General features: G+C 35.6%; 1 protein-coding gene across 11 annotated transcripts in view; it reads left to right on the forward strand.

Moving 5' to 3' along the window:
* Pcdh17 (protocadherin 17) overlaps positions 1-21,810 on the forward strand; it is a 94,264-nt gene that overhangs the window by 34,533 nt on the left and 37,921 nt on the right. For 7 of the 11 annotated variants that reach the window (NM_001431447.1, NM_001431448.1, XM_087585821.1 and 4 more), the window contains 2 exon segments: positions 576-634; positions 768-940. In NM_001431447.1, coding sequence (NP_001418376.1) covers positions 576-634; positions 768-940 — 232 coding nt within the window. 11 annotated transcript variants of the gene reach the window in all.

Below are 21,810 nucleotides of genomic sequence, written 5' to 3' on the forward strand. Positions count from 1 at the left end.
TTGATTGTAGGTTTTATAGTTAGAGTATAGTTGAGATTGAATTAAGAGTGAATCCAACCATTTATGATTTGCTTATATCTATCTCTTCCTAGTAAAATTTTGAGGAAAGACCATCTTTTAATGAAGTAAATGACTTTACATGATGTGATATGAGGAAGGGCATAGAATTCCAGCAGATGATAAAATTATGTATAAAAATGAATGTTTTAAAATAATGTACACTTTTAATATGAAGAAATTAGGTCATATTCCCACTCCTCTCACAAATATTCAATCTTAATATCTGGGTAAAGAAACAACAATGACAGCATTATCCATCCTGGTACTAATAGATAATGCCAGTTTTGACAGGTTCATTGTTTACTTTAACAGGTAATTTGTGGACCGGAATCATTTAATTGTTCTGAGTACATAATTACATGTCAGCAATTTCCAATTTAATTAAAATGTACAAATCTGAAGATTAAGAGAATTTTTGAATTATTAATCATTTTTCCACTAGGAAATCTTGTTGCTCTGCAGGAGATTTGTCCAGTGTACAACTATACGTATTTTTTTTTCCTTCTCTTTCACAGACAGACAATTTTCCCGCAGAGCCCAATTACATGGGCAGCAGGCAGCAGTTTGTTCAAAGGTAAGGCCTATTAAATAACTTTCTCGGCTTCCCCATTTGCATTCGTGTCAAAATTGCTTTGCAAGAGACTACACCCCACGTTTAAACTGGTAGAGACAACACTCTCTCCTCTTTCTCTTCATATGTATTTCAGTAGCTCCACGTTTAAAGACCCAGAAAGAGCCAGCCTGAGAGACAGTGGGCACGGGGACAGCGATCAGGCGGACAGTGACCAAGACACTAACAAAGGCTCCTGCTGTGACATGTCTGTTAGGGAGGCACTCAAGATGAAAACTACTTCAACTAAAAGTCAACCACTTGAACAAGGTGAGTGATGTCCTCCCAGTGCTTACTAAGTGGAAAGTCATATGCATAAGTCTATCAGGACTAGCAATGCTGTTTGTCACACTGGACTAGACCCTTGATAATCTATCAGGGAAAGTGCAAAGCCCCCGATGACTCTAGACAACAAAAGCATTTCTGTATCGCACTTATAATTGATAGTGACCTTGAAGCCCCTTAAAAGAGGAACTTGATTCTACTCACTAGGTTCTGATTACATGGAAAGTTTCCTAACCTTGCCTAGTTTGGGTTTGACTAACAAGGAATATTTGGCATGCATCAGCTTAATATTTAAGAACATTATGCTATCATTTATATTATAAAATTGGGTAACAATTTTAGATGAAAAACTTGATATAGATTTTATATTTCTTATTCATGTTGGTTTATTTTTGGCTTTGGTTGTAGTGTCAAAATAGATTTTCACATATGCGATTCTAGCTAAGACAGATTCGGCTACTCTGGCTTTGCCTCTGTGGGTTTGTATAGATACCAAGAATCATGAACTTCTTTACAGTGATACATGAAAAAGAAATATAAGGTACTGTGCATGGCTTACCCTTCTAAAAGTTTATTCTCTGTACATTTGGTATAAACTTCAGATTACTTTTGATGTTTTAGTTATTTCAATCACTGGGAGATATTTGCTAATGATTTCTTCAGAGACAACTAAGATTCTTTACATTGTAACACAATGAAGATATTTTAATGATGTTTTACATAAAGTAAAAGGAAATTTCACGTCAATAAAATTTTATTAATAAAGACATGCTAATTAGATTGCTTAAATATTAGTCTTTGGGATATCAACAGTATTTATGTACGTGTAAGATATACTCTTGTAGATTTCTTCCAATGAAAGTAAGGGCATGTAGCTTCTCGGTCAGTTAGTAATGGTTCTAAAATATGTTTTGTTGCTTGGGAGAATATGTCCTTAGGGAGTTTTCAAATTATACTGAAACTTCACTAAAACACACGCATTCACCTACATGTCAAAATGTCTATGCCTATATATTTAAATGTATTCCAAACAAAACAAACTTTATATTCATCATAGAAAAATGAATATATTGTTACATTAAAATTTATATTATATTTAAGGATGACCTTACATCAATCCTTGTTTGTACAGTAAGGCTAAGACAAATGACTCTTTCTTTATTTTACCATAAAAGCCTTCTGGGTAGCGAGACAACTCTGTTTTGAAACTTATTCTCTACAGAAACAAATAGAATCCTTCTGTATAGTCTTGGATCATTACTTGAAGAGACTTAAATGGTCATGGGGAAGTGTTGCTCTATGATTTATATAAGCCTTTTAGGCACATTTTACTACTGGATCTCATTAAACAAATACACAGCACAAAATTGGCCCATTTATGGGAATTTGATAGATAATATAAACTATATTCAGAGGTAACACTCTGAATATACTTTATAAAGCCATATATATACGCTCAGTGAATTTTGTATATGATGTATGTTGTGACATCTTTATAGTGTATTTTTAAATAATAAATCACAGCAAAAAACCCTAAAAGCTTCTCTAAACATTAACTATAATACTACAACTCCCTTTTATCTATTAAGCTATAGCAGTAGCATATTTATGAATTTTCAAAGAAATGTCTAACTAAATATGCTTGAAAATATAAATTATATTAAAATACTGTATCTTCAATTTCTATATCAAAAGATATTGTCTTAGGAAAGTGACTATCTCTCTCAAAAGGTCAAAGTTATTAAAATTTTCAGTTAATATTACTCATGAAATAATTGCTAATATGAAGGTGAGGTTCGCAGTAGAAATGCCTGTTATAAAGTAAATAATTTGTACACATTGCTGTGAAATAAACAGAAAGGCTCTTATGAAGGCGAAAGGCAGACTGAGGGGATCTGTGGTTTGTACCAGAAAGAGTATGGACTTCCATTATTTTTTAAATGGAAGATTAGTTCTAAGATATTTTTATTTGTGGATCCATTAATTTAGTTCATTGATTTCTTTAGTAATATTTATTTTAATAGGTAAGGAATGCTTTGGAAACATCAAATTAAATTGGACCTGAATGGTATCTTTAAATAACTACAGGTAATTAGTATAGTTGACATCTCTCTCTTTTTCTAATCTCTCTCATCTCTACTCTACCTTATCCGTCTGTCTGCCCTTTTTTCTATATATGTATGTCTGTTTTCTTTCTGGCTATCGAGACCCTCAGAATGAAAGTAGAATTTGCTAGGTTCTTACTATTAAGTAAAAGACAGGAAACTTTATTAGGTCATTAACCAATCTAACCTGAAATATCTAAAAATGTCTTCTTTTATTTGACATGAGAAAGTAAAGGTTATTAAAATTTATTAAATTTTTAACAGGCTGAAGTTTAATAGTAGAAATATACATGAGCAAAATGGGCATTTTCTATAAATTTTGTTTCCAAATGGGAGGATTTGTTCCAGTGGCCATCTCAGTTCGTGTTGATTGCTGTGATGAAATGTCAAGATACCATTAATGAGTAAGTTAACACCCGAGTTGATGTTTGCCAAGCTAAAGAGGAAAGTCAAAGTACCTGATCTGCACCAATTGAGCACGGACCACTTACTGTACTTAGTCAAGTGTTATTCATTTAATCCTATGCATTTAATTTTTAAAGCATTTACAAATAGGGAACCGTCATGACTCTCATATTTAATGGAGGTTTATACTTTTAATGCATGCCAGTCAGAAGTGGTGAAGGTAGTACTTGACAGAAAACAGCTTAGAGCTAAGCAACATCAAAAATAGGCTTTCAAAGCCTGACGTCCAGTTAGTGTTGTATACAACATAAACGATGACCAGTTTATCCAGAAGATATTGGAAACACTGGGCATCTATATAGCTAATTTCGTTCAACATATTCTGATAGTTTATGTGAAAGCAGCAAGATAGGCAGTGCCACATACGAGAGTGAGCACGTGTAGAAGACAACTTTCTTTACTGCTGATAACGGCCATGAACAAATAAGGATGTCATGTAGTGTTTAAATATACAAGATCCCCTCCCCCAACACCCTGGAGCCAAGGACCGAACCCAGGGCCTTGTGCTTAGCTAGACAAGCTCTCTACCACTGATGTAAATCCCTGACCCCAAATTTTTTGTCTTTTTTTATATATACAAGATCTTAATTTTCAGCACACCTAACAATTTCCAAAGGGGGGAAAACAGAAACAAAATAAAAGGAACTTCTTTGCCTATTTTCCTTATAAAATTTGTAATACTTTATGTGATTTTACTTAAAAAAAAATCAGCACCATATTGCATTTTATATTTTTGTGTGATTTCCTTTGGATTGCTTTTCATTTAAGTGATGCCTTTTCTACAAATGTAATGTTTTTTCTTCAATTAAAATAGTGCAAATTCATAAACAAATAGATTTCCAAAACACTCCTCATACTTCCAATAGTATTTTCTATGATAATAACTGTCTTCTGAGAAAACAGAAACACCTTGAAATTTTGGCTTTGGTTTAATGCCAGTTTTTTCCCTCCACTTTAGTGGTGTTAATTTTTTCCTCCATTTGTTCTGCTTCTTGTAGTTCTGCATTTTTGCTTCCATCAGCTTAATAATACCAAATACAGAGCACTGGTGTGCATTGCCCATTATTTTAGGAAAACTTACTTGAAAGGATTCTGCAGCTAATTGAAGGTGTGATGTACGATACTGCAGCAGAGGACAGCTTTAAGGATTTTATGTTAATAAAACCTCTAGGAGAAATAAGTTCTCTTAGTGTCTTTTACTGTGTTGGAAAAAAAAATCCTAAAGATTGTACTTAAGTTCATTTTATTTTGACTGCATTTTGCAACCTCTTTCTAAATTTGTTAAGTATACTTTCAACAAAGCCCTTTTAACCTTGATCAAATATTACAGGTCCATAATTGGTTGGATGCATAAGCAGATGATAGACAGATGAGTAATTAGAAAGCCACTCAAGCCAAGCTTGCATAAATTTAATAGCATGCGTATTTCATAAGAAATGTAGATATTTTAATAATATCCAATAAACCATTTTTATGGAGAATGGCCAGAAATTGATCAAAACGCAGTTTGATTCATTTTACTTTCATTGATTAATATTTTAGATAATAAATTACTTACATCAAGAGTCAACAAAATACACACAATGCTTTTTATTTCTTATATAAAGAAAAATCACATATGGTTCTATTAAGAAGAAAGCTCTCCCCACCTAACATTACTCTGTGCTTTCATGAGGTAGGAGACAGCAAACCCACCCACCCACCCTTCCACCCCTCAACATACACTCATTATTTGTGACTCTTATCCAGTCATATTGTCTCCCTTTTCCTGTGTCAGCTTGCCTCCCGTTCCTGCTCTGTCATCCCACTTCTTTCATGGCAGGGCAGTAGAAAGAGGCCCATCTCCACCAGGTCTCTCTCCAGCAGCCTCCTTCCCTGTCTCAGCCATGGATGGGTCCCAGAACTACCTCAGCCTCCTCATCAGTGTCTTCATGAGAGACTGAGGGCAAGGAACAAGCTGGCCCAGCCTCCATGTCCTCTGGCACCTCAGAGCTTCTCTGTTGCCTCTCAGTGTTTCCTAGCAGTGTGGCATGGGACTGCACTTGGAACCCAGTTTTGGCATTCTTCACATCCAAGACTCATAAGCCCTTCCCGCTGTCGGCCCTACTGTCCAGAGTGTCTCCTGGGCCTGAGGATAAGTGGATGGGAAGACTGGGGCCATGTTGCGTTTTTCATTCAATAAACTAGTGATTTCTGACCACCACCATCAATACCAGAATAGTGTTCCCTTAAGAGCCTTTAAAACTAAGTTAGATTTATGGTTCAGATTATTATATACACGTCAACTTCTTTTTGTTTAATTAATTTATTTATTTAATTTTACACTCCAGATTTTATTCCCCTCCCATTCTACCCCCCCCCCCGCCACCTATATCACATACCTCCTCCCACTCCTCCCCACTCCCTGTACTGCCCCTCTCTCCGTCCCAGTCTCCATGAGGATGTCCCCTCTCTACCCACCCCACTGGACCTCTAAACTTCCTGGGGCCTCCAGTCTCTTGAGGGTTAGATGCATCTTCTCTAACTGAAACCAGACCCAGGAGTCCTCTGCTGTATATGTGTTGGAGGCCTCATCTCAGCTGGTGTATGCTGCCTGCTTGGTGATCCAGTGTCTGAGAGATCTCGCGGGTCCAGGTTAATTGTGACTGCTGGTCTTCCTACAGGGTTGCCCTCCTCCTTAGCTCTCTCCAACTTTTCCCTAATTCAACCAGAGGGCTCAGCAGCAACCAGAGGGGTTTATTGGTTGGGTGCACATATCTGCATCTGACTCTCTTAGCTGCTAGTTGGGTCTTTTGGAGAGCAGTTATGATAGGTCCCTTTTTATGAACGTCCCATAGCCTCAGTAATAGTGTCATGTCTTGGGGCCTCCCTTTGAGCTTAACTTCAACTTCTTTATGGAAGTCCTTTACCTTTGGGTTTCTTTTAAGTTGAAATCCTATAAATTACTTCAATGTTAACAATAAGGTTATCATCCCCGATGATTTATAAATATTGCCAAAAGAGTCATTTTGTTCGATTTCTAACTAGTAAATGAATGCTCACTTAAAAACTTGCCAGCCACTTGCCTGCCTGATGCAAGAATTGAATTTTCCAGTGATAAAGAGTACTCAGCTTTTCTTCACGATTTTCTGAAGTCAACTCAGTAGAAACTAATAGAATAAAATGTTGAGCTGGAATCTTCCTGTCAGCCTTCAGCAGAGGTGGCAGAGTCCTGTCCTGTGATCTAAGGCCTGTGTTGGGAGGAGTCCACTTTAGTCTGCTGGGTTTCTGGTAACTGCTTCCTAGGTGCCCTTAGTTTGAAATGTGTTCTCCTCGCTCATTTCAGAAGTCATTTCTTTGTTTGTCCTAATATATGGCTGTCCTACCCTTTCTCTACTTAGAGGAATCTTGACTCCTTACACCTCATTCTATTAAGAAGGTCTTCCCAATAGAATCCTTGATGAAAATCCAATTCGTAAAATTTCACAGAAAACTAAGACCAAAAAAATGTCAAATGCATTTTGTTTGCTACAGTTAATTCAATTGCCCAGGGTAAATTATGTCACTAATTGTCACTGTGGGCTATGTGATGAAGGAGCATGTAGACTGTGTAGTCTATCTTAAGTGACATGTCTTTATTTTACGGTTTTCAGTTTGTTGGAGAGTGGTCTCTATCCTTTCAAATCACCTACCCTAATTTCTTTCTTTCTTTTTTTTAACTCATTAGATACTCAAATTTGTTTCAAACTTTAATAGTAATAGATCTTAAGATCATTGCAAAGTTAATCATCAAATAGAAGACATTTCGGTGGATTATTGTACAGTAATGTGACCATAAATAACAACTATATACTGCAGTTTTTGAAACGTGATTATAGTGTTTATTACTAAGTTGTAAAAGGTTTCCTATGAAAGCTATCTAAGGGGAAAAACAGAAAGATCCTAAACGGGGGAAGGGAAAAATTCTTCTCTCTCTCTTCTCTCTCTTTGTCCTTAGTACTTACACACCTTTCAGAATGCATGATCACATGTTAACAAGTTCATCACAAGTTCATACAAAAAAAAAAAACAAATCACAAATAGAAGTTTACAGCAGAGAAAGTTTACATGTATATCCATTAGGAGTGATTATCTGGCTTAACAACTATCACCTGGCACAGTTTCACAGGTTCATGGACGATTGAAAACCATGACTACGTTATTGGTGAAGTTTTTTATAAATAAACCCAGTCAATATTTTATCTTCTGTCCCTACACCTATAATAAATAATTAGTGCCCCCTTTTCTGTTTTTATTGGCTATTTTATTTATTTACATTTTAAATGTTATCCTCCTTCCCAGTTTCCCCTCCAAACCTCCATCCCCTACCCCTCCCCTACCTTTATGAGTGTGCACTCCCCCCACCTGCCCATTCACTGCTGCCTCAGGGCCCTAGCATTCCCCTAACCTTGGTCATCAAACCTCCACAGGACCAAGGGGCCCCCCTCCCATCGATGCCAGATAAGGCCATCCTCTGCTACATATGAGGCTGGAGCCATGGGTCCCTCCTTGGGTACTCTATGGTTGGTGCTTTAGTCCCTGGAAGCTCTGGGTGGTCCGGATGGTTGCTATTGCTGTCTTTCCTATGGGATTACAAATCCTTTCAGTTCCTTCAGTCCTTGCCCTAACTTCTGCTTTGGGGTGCCCACGCTCAAACCGATGTTGGATTGAATTTTCACGGTAGTTTTAGGTATATCTGAGGAAAAGACAGTTTAAGAAGGCATTGGCTTGTCCTTTGTCATGGAGGACAAGTGAGGGAGGCTGAAGGAGAAATTAGTGGTGGAGTTAAGGCTTTTGCTCATCTAGGCCACTTGCAGAGTCCACATTCACATTTAGGTAGATTACTGAACCCTACAATTAGTAGTGGAACATGTACTTGATCTACCTTAAACATTCCCAGTACCTGGAACTGCTGTCAGTCCAGCACTTCTGGACCCTCAAGTGTTATATATTCTGTTCTGTGCTATAGTGTCTGTAGTCTGACTTAAAACAAAACCCCTTATTCTTCCCAAATCTTGCCATGGGACAGAAGGAAAAGCACTTCCACACAACAAGAGGAGATGACCGCCTAGTCCGTTTCCTCAGCAACTGTTTTTCAGTTTATGGTGCTAATGAAAAAAAAAAAACTCATTAACAACAAATTTATCTTAGGAAGGAAATTGAAAACTATTGTCTTAGAAGAAGAGGTAAAAGGAGCTGATGAATATTTAATGTTAAGAAAAAGTCATGTACAAAATATAAAAGTCATTACTTCCTCATAATTCACACAAGTTACTTTTTCAAAATTGTATTATTTGTGAAGATTTGTAAGAACCTCGTAGCCTTGTAAGATTTTCTGAAATCATTTTTATCCAGCAGCACGGCAGTAGCCTACACTCCTCAGCTGCCTTCTAGAGACTTCCGTACTCACCTTGTCTTCTCTTGTATAGGAAAAATCATTCAGCAAATTGCGTGTTACAGTTGGGTTCTGCTTATTTATTATTGCTATAGTTCAGCTAGGTTTCAGTGAATTTCCTTTCTCCAGTGCAGACATCTGCTTCCACTATCCAGCAGCTGACATTATGCAAACATATTTTATCCTTCCTATTCATTGCTTATTCTAAACACTAGTATGAATATTGGAATAATTTATGATAGACTCGATATCATTTTGAGGATTTCTTTTCTTTAGTAAGTAAAGAAATGGCCTTTCCTGAACAATTCACTTAAAAATTACCATCCCCTTACAGTTCTTCAAATCCAAAAGTGTAGAGTGCTTATACTTCCCAAATATCCCCAAAATCAACGATCTTTACTTTTTATAGGTTTTTAAAAATAATAGTTTACTAATATTTAGTAAATTTCTGTAATTAGGAACATACCTTTAAATGATAAATATTCAGGATGAATTTTACCTTTTTAATTAAAAAACAATAGAATAATTTTATAGAGGTAATACTGTAACCCCCCCAAAACTTTTATAGATTTTTATTTTGATAATGTAACTCTGATATTAGTGGTTTTCTGATTTTTAATCATCATGATCTTTTCAATCCTTAAGTTTAGGAGAAAAGCTGACGTGTGGATCTGTATTTTGAAATACAGAGCCAGATTCACAGTTGTAAGGGGAGTAGCACAGGCATTAGTACTTTTAGTTTCGTAGTTTTCCAGGCTGAAGCTATTTCTATTCTACACTACCAAATTCCTGCAGCTCACAATGGAAAATTTGGTCTCCAACAGGCATGTCATATTTCTGAAGAACTTTCTATTCCTTATGAGTCTGAAGATATAAGCAGTTAAATTTTACAACTCGATGTGCACTCTAGAACATTTACTGCATAAATTTTCCCAAGGATATTAAAATATATTGTTTAGATGTAGTCACTGATACTCCTGCGGTATTTATCACCAGACACTGGGACTGTGTGCACTTCTTCACTGCTTACAACACTTACAGGACCTCTCCCTACTTTTGGTCCCTGATACATAGGAACCTAGAGGAATGCTGGATGCAGAGTTTTCATGCATTTGATTGTTGATAAGATGTTGATAAGATAGGATGTTGTTGATTCATCTTATCAATAAAGAATAACTACCAATGGGTACAAAGATGTGTTAATCCGTGATATTAGAAAGGTGAGATTTATATCCACATGAATAATGCTATTTTGGAAGGAAAACCTACCCTGGATTAAAGTCCCTGAAGATTTCTGTGAAGTAGGAGACATCTGAGCAAATCCTTCTGCTCGCCTGGCAGATCGAAGGTGGAAGAGAGGAGGTGACAGGACACTCTCAGTAGCACAGATGAAATCAAGCAGTGTGTGAGAAGATACTTTTGGGAGCAAGTGGGTAGGCAAGTGTGTGTAGGAATGGCAGGCGAGACTGGAGAGGTGGCTGGGAGCTCAGTGAAGTAAAGTATGTTGGATGATGCCTGGAGCATCAGGAGGTGACACCTCAAACTTTCACTTTAGAGAAAAAAATGTGGCATTGGTTTGGGTGACAGAAGGACAGCCAGGATGGAGGGAGGGTTGGCTACAGCACAGACATTTTGGTACCTGCATTAGAGCCATAACAAATTATTCTTTCATTATCATGTGAACTGAAGGTTTCTGTGTTACATTTCTCTAAACAATCAATGTTGATTTTTATAGAAATGAGTAGATAGTTAATTAATAGAGATTAACAAACTAAGCCTGAACTCGGTTTGAAAGGTGTGGTTCAGTATCCCTGCACTAGTGGGCACGAATCACTCTGGCTTGTGAAGACAGACAATCATTGAAATGCTACATTCTGAATGTGTAACAGCTCTGTAGAGTGCACTACACTTCAGAGACTACTGTAGCTGCTGTGGTGGCTCCTTCTGCTGCAAATACTGAATGTATGGTATGTGACAGACACTGTTCCAAACAGTAAGGACTGAGATTATGAAGCAAAGATTCCAGTTGACACAGAACCTTTAATCCTGTGAAGATATTTCTTGGGCCCTTCTCAGCTCACAGTTTCTACAGTCTAGTGATAAGAATAGACCCTTCATTACTTAACAGAGTGTGAAATGTAAGCTTTTGTTTGGATTTTAGTTTAGGATTGTAAGGCTTACAGAATTAGGGCACACGGCATTAATATTTGCTTAGTGGATAATTCACAAAAGATAAAATATGAGCTAGAACTTAATAGACGAACATGACTTTTACTATGAGAAGGAATATAACCTCCAGGAGTAGCATAAATACATTCAATGGATATGCAAAATATATCCAACCTTGATGAATAGTTTGATGTATTCAAAGAAGAATGAGCAGGAAGAAGACATAATCAGTCACAACAGGGGGAACTTGTCACTAAGGACTAGGGTGGTACTAGCCACATTGTCTTGGTGGCTAAAAATAGCCAGGAAGAAACAATGTGAGACAATAGGAAACTCCTGCAAAATAAGACTCAAAGATCAGCTTTGCCTCTGAAAACCACAGGTCACATTTAATTCCCATAACAGCAGCTGTGACAGAGTCATTAAAAAAAAGTTACTTCAAAAGTATGTACTATGAACTTTACAGAAACCAGAGATAGAAAGTCTGCCCATTGGAGACCACAGAAAATATTAGCCAAGGAAAGGGACAGCAGATACAGAAAAAAAGAAAATCCAGTGATGGAAATTTGGTTATTCAAAGGAACCGAAATCATGTAATGATATAAGAGCTAAATTCCTTAATTAGAGAAAAGATATTCCCTGAAATATAATGGGGTTTCAAAGTAACCCTTTGTCTTTAATGGAGAGAAAGGAGAGATAAATTTGGCAAGATTAATGTGGAGTGAAAAAAATACTATTTATAATAGGTGCTTCTAAATATTCCCTTTAATATCTGAGGCAAAGTTGATCTTATTTCTCTCTACCCCACAGAACATTTGTTATATAAATGACACTCAGATATGTGGAAACCCAGAAATGATCAGAAAATTACAAAATAGTTCTTCAAGAGACATTTATCTTTCAAAACAGGTCGACTATTGTGTTGTACATATACTTGATGAAAGATATAAAACTGGAACTTTGTTACATCAAATCAAGTAGTTTTGGGAAATATGAAATTTTCCTAACTTTGAAAAGTGGTACACTTCCTTCACACATTATTAAAGGTCTAGAATACAGCCTCTTAAGCATCCTGTCTCAAACACAGTGGTTTGTAGTGAAAATACCAAATATCCACATTAAGTTAGGTAAATAAGTAATAGAAATATCAATACTAGTCAGTTCAAGTAAATTCTCATCACAGGAATATTTTTATATTGTTGTTAAGGAATATATAAATTCATAGTGAATTTGTATATTACAGTCATTTCTTCTTTAATTCTTGAAAATCCATTACAATAGTGAGGACACAAGTGTCAGTATAATGAAAAAAATTTCTTCCCAAGGGAAATCATTACATTAATTGTCCTATGAAGTCAGAGCAAAATATACAGCTGATGTCCCATATTAAACCTGATGAAAGAAAAATAATATTTTACTCTGTAATAGCTTTAACATAGTCAACATCTGTCTCTGAGAGCTATAAAACAAAGTTGACCATCAATGTGGTGTAACCATAAGATCATTTGAAGTAGACTGCAAGTCAGTAACTGGAGCACTTCCACTGGAATTATTTTTATAAACAAAATATACATTTTATGAAAATTGATTTGTCTCCTCTTTTTTTTTTGATGTTTTGAAACTTAAAGAGCTTCAAACTTAAAGAAGACATTGATGTTATTTTATTTGTCTTGGTCCTTGTTAACAATACATAATGACGTAAGAGCTGATGGCATGAAAAGCCCTGGAGAATTTTAATGTGTTACTCAGAACAGTTTGATGAAATGTGTATTATTTAATACTCTTAGAAAACAACATGAAGTAGACTTAATAATAAGGAAATTTCAACCAGAAAATTTTTAATTACTCTTATGAGATTATATGTGAACTTCGCTCAGGACAGATCTCATAAATTTTAATTAAATTATCATAGTGCATGATAAGGCAGAATTCAGGTAGTGATATTCTATAAGGTTCTTAGTCTTCAAGGATGTCAAGCTACTATTTGCATATCTGTATTTTCATATATATTATATATATGTGAAAATATATTTATATATCATGTATATAAGTATATATTATGTTATTCAAATATAAAAAAGTCTTTTGTGGAAATGAATACCTTTAGAGAAATAAATGAATTTTAATAGGGTCTTGAGTGGTAGACTATGACGATGCAATAAAAAGCTATTTAAGACCTGCAGGTCTGCAGGTAGAATAATCATACCATCAAAAGCCTGGAGATGTGGGCAATGTCAGCATAGCCTAGAAATAGCAAATAGGCAGATAGGCTTATGGAAACCGTGGGGTGCAGAAACAAGATCTGAACAAAGGAACTCTTTGCATTCTGATTGTACAGCAGCTTCATTACCTGATTTTGGAATGTAAACCTGATTGTGTTGGTAGTTAGAAACTTCATTTTGCATTGAGGAATTTAAACAGGTTTTATTCTTAGAACTGATCTGTTAATGGAAGACCAGAGCAGATGGTCTGAATGGAAAAGAAAAGAGTTCATCGCTAGTATAATCACGCATTAGATTACAAACGTGTAGAGCTATCACTTCCTCTTTAATATTTAAACTTGAATTGTGATGCAGCGGTGTTATTCTGAATAATCAGTGTAATTTCTATGAAATAATAAATAACCCGATAGCATTTATATGTCTGTTTATTGATAATACTCAAAGTTGATTTTTTTTCATTTCATTTTTCCTTTTAACATAGATGATACCATATATATATATATCAGTGTAAACCACCCTAGCTTCATTAGTAGGATTAAATTAAATTAGGGTTAAAAGCATGCTCCTAGACATAATATTGATGAAAATCTTGAAAAAATTTAAATGCACAGCATTGTAAACCTAATCAGAAAACACAATCTAGTAGCGACAGTAATTCAAAAGGAAAACAAAAATCGCAACAGAACATATATTGGTAACTATTCTAAAATGCCATACCAAGTACTTTTAACTCAGTGTATCCTGCAAGAGGACATGCTTCCAAATTCTTTCCAAATTAAAACAACGAGGGCAAGGAAACTTTGCCTGAATCATTACCTTTAGTGTAGCCTCGGAGCCTTGTATGTGACATGGAGCCTTCATTCTTTTCTATTTGTCCTACTTACTTAATCATCAATCTCAGTGATAGGATGAAAGGCAAGTTTGGAAATCAGTAAGAGCAGTAATTCCAAGTTAAGAATAGGCAATGGCACTTTAAAAAGAACTGCATCTGGTTTCTATCAACACATAGAACTATGAATGGAATTACCATATCACCTCTAGTCATTGGATTTACCTCTGCTCATCAAAACCATCAATCATTAATTTATTTTGCCTAGTACAAAGCAGAAAGTTTCGAGTCTTGGGTTTTGCCTTTGTTAGCCTTTGTTTGTGTGTACTGTGTTCACATGCAGAACCTCTTACATTAACATGAATGACACGTCTGCTAATTTGACAGCAATAAAATCTGTTTTAAAAATAGCACATTTATTAGCTTTTACCATTAGTTGTATGACTAAGGCAAATTAGCTGCTTACAAATCTATTGTGTAAGTAAATTTTACTGCCCTTGTTTGAAAATCGACTTCAGTATGTTGTACTCCACATGTATTAAAAAAGATCAGCCCTGAAAACATATATAAAAGTTAGAAAAAATATTGAGTGTGTTATGTTTATATATATATATGTTATATATTTGCATGTGTGTGTTAATAATAATTAGTGAATAAAGAGCTCATTAATTGGAAACAGGGTTTGAGGAAAGTGAAGGGAAAAATAATTTATCAGAATCTCAAAAATAGATGAAAAATGTCAGAAAAAAAAGGAGAAAAAATGTTGACAGATCTTCAAGTTCATATTCAGTATCATATCCTAATGGAAATGTAGCAAAAGGACAAAATAGAATTCTGTCGAGTTCTTTCATTTTGCCCACCCCAACCCCGAGAGTGCCATAGCTCCATTTCCTATAGGAGCCTGCTTCAGCAAACTCTGTAATTTTTATATACTTTGTCATTCCACCCAGTGACAAATACAAGATTCTTTTCCTCGTTTTCTTTTTTTCTTTTTTTTTCTTTCTCATCACCTCATCCACCCCACCACAGGTGGTTAGCCTCACTGAATTCTGTAGGGACAGCCAAGATTTCTGAGCCTGCAGTGACTCATTGCCAGCTTTCTCCTCAGTCAGCTTTCTCCTCAGGTGGGCTCATTGTCTCTCTAGTCTAAGAAGCAACCATTAGCAAGTCAATTGTCTACCTCCTTGAGATGTAGATTACTTTCTCCTCAAGTTAACTACAGAAATCTTTGAAAAAGCAAGGCAAATAATTCAACCTTTAAAACCTCAGCCACATACTTGAGTCACTCCCTGGACTTCTCTTTGTGATAAGGCTAAAGCTTTTCCACCAATTCTCCAGCTTAGGCTCTTTCTCGAACATTCTGCCTCTTTCCAGCTCTCTCCTCCTTTCCCAATGTTCTCCGAGTCTCTCCCCTCACTCTTTCTGTCTCTGTTTTTAATATGAAGTTTTCTAAGGATAAGTCAATTTTGCATTGATTTATTCTTCCCAGTATTCTGTATATACTATGTTGTTAGGGATAATTTCTCTGATCCTACAGTATGTAATATTAGTAAAATAACAGAAGGAAACGAGAAGAAACAAAACCAGCTACATATCAAGAATAAAGCATCATGGGTCAGTAACAGATCATAGAACACTTGAAGTTGATGAGTGAATGGTACTTGATTTTGTAAAGAGATGATATTTATTCATCCTTTAGCTTCAGGGAAGCCTGTTATATAGAATTAATACATAAGAAGGTTTTCAAAGAACTAAATTATGCACATTTTCCTATTTCTATATTATATATTATATATGCATATGATATTATTATATTACATATTATATATGCATTATACATATATACATATTATACACACATACATATATATAATTTCATGCAAAGGGCATTGCTGTGTCCATTGAAAAGAGAAAAGCTAACCAGTCACTAAGATCTTAAGAGTAAAATTACAAAATTAGAACAGGATATCTAATTCTACTTTCATGGATTTTCTATATTCCACAGTGCCCATAACTCATGTGATCAATAGTGATGCTCTAAGACAAAGTAACCACCATGTAATACAACAAACTGGGAAAAGGGAGCCTGAAGGAAGAGGATTTGTATGTCCAGGATGAGCTACATATATAGAAATGTGATAAATGGTCTAAAAAATTAAACAAAAGAAATAACAACATCAAAATCTTAAAAAAAAAAAAACAACAGAAAAGAAAAAATAGAAAGGAAGGACATAATGTAATAATTTCCAAAACAAATCAGAAAAATAATTGTATTTTAATTATATTGTTAGGAAAATAATATATAGAGATATTATGATATTGAAGATTACAACAGGAATAGATGATAATAGAAAAGAAATGTAAAAATGTGCACAATCTATCTCACTGAAGCATGTGCCTGCCTTTTAGAAATCTTACTGGACATCCTCAGGATATAAAGAATTATTTTACATTTGAATGACTGTCTGTCTACTATTTTACAAAAAGTATATACAGAAAATATATACAGAAAAGAACAAGTAAAAAACTGACACATTTAGAAAAACTGATCATCAAATTGATACTGAAAAGAGGTGAAAAATGAACAAGAGAAAAGCTCATGCTGGAAACTAATATCAATTTAAAATTTTCAAGGTGAGTCAATGTGCTACATGACTCAGAAGTAGGATGTCATATTACTAGATGTAGAAGCCTTATATGAAATGAAATAACCAGAGTTTCAAATAGCCAAATAAGAATATACATGTATTTATGTATACATAAATACAACTGTATAACTGATTTTAAAATCCACCAGTTTAGATGCATCTGTCTAGATAACTAGAGATGCAGGGTAATTAAATAATGGTTTTGGGAAATGAGAGAGAAATATAGTAGAAAAGTCTACACTTAGTGACTAGTTCCTAAAGAGAAAATAAGTGTGTCTCTTCAGGGATTAACATAAGATCCCCTTGAGTTTAAGGAGAATATGTACTTTAAATAAAATGGTTAAAAACCATCTCTCCTAAGGCCAGAGTTTTTCAGGCTTCTGCCTTGAAATTTACTGGAAATAGCAGCATGTTCTGTGTGAGGCGTTTTTGATAATATATAGTTATTTTCTAAAAACGAGGCTTTCCAAGATCCAGTTGTTAGAATGTACGTCTCCTCTGAGATTTTCTTACTTGACTTGTGATTTTAATTTTTGAAATATTTGTTTACTAAGCCTAGTCCCCACCTTATGCTTATATTGGTCAAATAAACATATCATGTTTGATGTATTTCTATTTGTAAGTTGAATATCAAAAGCTTTAAATTACTGAGAAGTTTCAAATTAGCCAACCTTCACACAGTAGAATTGTCTCAAATACATTGCAATGTACGTGGACCATGTCTCCCATCATAGGAAACTTGTTCTTGAAACTACAAACTACATAAACAAATATAGAATAATGGCTTTTCACATAAACCTCCTGGCATGGGACTATTCAAATACATTATTTATCATCTTAATTATTTTGCATTCACATGTTAATATTTTATTAAACATCATTTTATAACTACTTAAAGTTTTAAAAACTAAGGAAAAAAACAGCTTTCTGAAAATTATGGGACAAGTAGGTTATTTTATGCCATGAGTATGCATTATACTGTTTTATAAAGAGAGAATTAAAGTACTTTCCTTAATTAGTTTTAGAAATGTCTAATTTTAGGTAAAAACATATGCTTTCATTTCATTAAGTGTGTATTTATCCACCGCCGATTCATTTGACAACTCTGAACCTCAGTTAGTGTTTTCATTTTTTGAGCAGATAGCTCTTGGTTTCCTCAGAGAAAACTAAGCTTTGCCTGATGTCAGTTCAATGATGTCAAACCACTCAAACTCACTTTAATGATACAACAATGTCATTAATACTACCTTGAGGGGAGTTTAGCTGCATCATGAATGATTTTAACAAGAGACCAAATTATTACAAGCTTTGATTCAATGTCACAATGAAAGTCAACTTGAGTCAGTATTGTGTCACTTTCAAAATCCTTATGATTGTCAAAGATGAATAGTTAGCAGTTAATATACCTTTTCTTTACTTAGCAAGCTAGTTTGTTTTCTTCACGGTAGGACTGCAACATTTTGATTGTATTTTAAATGCATTATGTATTTAAATAGCGAAGAAGAGAAAAGTATCTAGAAATAATTATATTATATTTGAAGGGATGTTTTTTTCTGATTTTCCAGGTTATCAGGGATCTATTTCTTCCTACCTTCTCAAGTGTGGTTTCCTTTGAGGGATTCCAAGGCAATTTTTTGACAGACAAGTTACAGGCAATAGGGATAACAGTGACTCAAATAAGCCTAATCCCTGTCCTCTTCTGCTCTTTTTCCTCATTTGATATGTTTGATGTCAGAAGATATTAGGACCTTGTGCTTCTTTTCACACTGTTTTTTTTTTTAAATAGAACACATACAGACACAGAACATTTCAGAACTTCTGTGTGATTCCAGTGAAGTATGTAAGTTCAAAGTAAATCCCGAGGAGAGGAGGACAAGTGAATAACAGTTTCCTTAGAATAACTATGGGGAGGGGAAGTAAGGCAGGGCTTGCAAATTTCTAAAGTTATCTCCTCCTTTTTTTTCTATAGATATAAAATTTTCTACATCAAAAAACATGTTGAAAATACAGCCATAACAAAACATAATGAAACCAAACTGCTTAGAACTTTGCTTTTAACCTGAGTCTGAACATTCTAATAATCAGGAGAAAATTACTAAAAACCCTCGGCAGACATAACACAATTAAAGCTTCCACTTCTGAAGATGTGTTCAACAACTACACAGATACATTTAGGAGGCAATCTGTTATAAAGGTTCCAGTGTAAGTGAGCAGCTCACGTAAATTAGCGAAGCCCAGAGATTATATGGCAGCTGTTGTGAACAGGAAGAAACACTAGAGACGGCAGAAATAAGTCACGATGACGCAGGTGTGTGCAAGGAGTGTTGAGAGTTCATCAAAGACACTGAGAAGGCGTTCTAGTTGTGGGCTAGTTTCTTGGAAAATCAACAACCACGGAAGCCAGTTGTCCAGTTTTGTCAAGGTCCTTCTATCTTAAACTCGAGGAATCAACCTGACGTGGAGAGTGAGGTTTTAGAAGGAATTCATTATAGGTCCACAGGTGAAAGCTTGGGGGCGGTGAGTCCAACTGTCCCACTAAGGAGCAGGTGTCCAGTGCTTTAGTTGTATTGACCCCATCATGGCAATTTCCAGATGACTGTGCTCTTGCACTGACAGCAGGACAGCGGAGGCAGAACAACTAGACACACACAGCATTTCTGGTTTCTGGCCAGGACAAAACCAAGGACATTTCCAGATTTTGGCCCAGGACAAGAGTCAGAACAGCTCATGTTGGAGGTCACTGTCACTAAAATTGCCGCTCCAGTTTTTATCTCCTGTTCTCATCAACAATATTTGACAAGCTTCTGTTTATGAAGTTATTGGAGAAAATGTCTGGGTAATTTAGAGAGGAAATTTGGGACATGATGAACTGGATTCGGAACGGGGAAATAGCATATGATCTTCAGCTCAGAATATACAGATGCTGATTGGTTTAAACAAGACAGGCTAAAAGAAGATGTATTTGGATTTGTGAGGTGAAAGGAAGCTCAACTTCCTACAACGATGTTCTGTGATTAGATAATTTGAAGCTTCTTCAGAAGTGATCAGGGAATACCTGGAAGTTTGGACCGGGCTGTGCCTGTTCGGCAGCTTTTTCATTACTATAGTGAGACAATTATTTAAAACAGTGTTTTCTTAGGAATGCATAGTAAGTCACATCAGCTCAACACTAGACTATCAACCCATCAGAAATCTGTTTCATGTCTCTCCAACACTACTTGTTATAATAACCTAAAGTAAAATATGTTTAAATTTGGGGTTGATGGGCCACAATGAAGTTTTAGGGAATCTACTTTTTTTTTACTTTCATTTGTACTTTTATTTTTTATTTTGTATTTAGTAGGTGGAAAATGAGTTACTTTTAAACCTTTCAAAGGAACTTCAGGGGTTGCAATGTTGACTTAGGAAGTGACCCAAAAGAGACCAGCATTGACTTCCGAGAGGAAGTTGGCATGATTCACATATGTGAAACAATCCACTCAATGGAATTTGAAATGTTCTGATTAAAAGCTCATCATTAGCGAAACCATCTCCATTAGAATCAGTCTTTCATTTGATAACCCTGAGTAGGTCCTTATGATTATCCTTTTTCATCTTTACTTTTTTAAATAAAAAATGCTCATGTATATGAAGAATCATACAATGTTTTGATGCCTGCCATACACAATCCAAGAAGAATAAGTATATTTATTACCTATCTCCTGAAAACATAAGTGTTTTCTTGTGTGTGTTTGCAATTCTATTACTGTTGCAACCTATTTTGTGAAACATACACTGTATTATCATTACCAGTATCCATTCTGGTTGATAGCATTCTTTACCCGATTCCATCTAAAAAAGTTACTACCCATCCACTCATCCACCTGTACCTTCAACTTACCAGATTTCAATAACCGTTTCTGCCATTGTCATTCATTAAGGAAGATGACATTTTGTTTTTAACAATCTAACAGCAGTATCAGAAGAGCAGATGTACAGAATGTCTTTGGAAAACAAAGAGTTAAAAAAATAGACCTTCATTTAAATAGTTTAGGCCTCTATTGTATCTTCTATTCAGATTCAGTGAACTACAACTTATGTCATCATTGCTAAAATGGATAAAAGTGTTAGTGCCCAGCCCTCCTCACTGAGGAAGAATTGTTACTGGTTCACTATCTGACAAAATCATCCAAGGCAGAGCAGGGTAGGGGATCTAAAACTGGGCCTGGGGGCTCAGATGGATCACATGTTGGTCCTTCTGGCACCTGCAAGCGTTTAATGATATTGGGTATTTATAAAACAAACTACAGAACTTGGCTTGGTATCATCAGTGCTATAGTGAAAGGTAAGCTTTTTTGAAACTCTTTTCAGATTATACAAATCTATAATAGAAGTATTTCTCTATACTCGTCACAGATTCTGCAACATTTAGAGATTGGGGATCCACGTGTTTAAATATAGTAGCAGTGGCCAGGGACCAGCGCATGTATGCTCTCTGGTTGGCCGCTTACCCTCTGGGTGCTCTAAAGGGCTCCCAGTTAGTTGATATTGTTGTTCTTCCTATGGGGTTATGACCCCCTACATCTCCTTCAGTCTTTCCTCTAACTCTTCCAGTGGGGTCCCCAGACTCAGTCAAATGGTTGGCTGTGAATATCTGCATCTGTGTAAGTCAGATGCTGGCAGATCACCTCAGAGGACAACCACACTAGGCTCCTGTCTGCAAGCACAACATAGCATCAGTAACAGTGTCAGGGTTTGGTGCCTGTGGATGGGAAGAATCCCACGTTGGGCCAGACTCTGGATGGCCTTTCAGTCTATGCTCCATTTTTGTCTTACATTCCTTTAGATGGGGACAATTCTGGGTAAAGAATCTTGAAGGTGGATGGGTGACTGCATGTCCCAAATGCAGACCATGTCTATGTACTGGAGGTGGGCTCTTTAAGTTCTCTCTCCCCACTTGTGGGCTAATCTAGTTACCTTTAAATAATACACTGCTAAAGACATCTTACAATAACATCTCTTTTT

Source organism: Rattus norvegicus, chromosome 15, assembly GCF_021556685.1.
Source record: "Rattus norvegicus strain SHRSP/BbbUtx chromosome 15, alternate assembly SHRSP_T2T, whole genome shotgun sequence".
Taxonomy (NCBI): domain Eukaryota; kingdom Metazoa; phylum Chordata; class Mammalia; order Rodentia; family Muridae; genus Rattus; species Rattus norvegicus.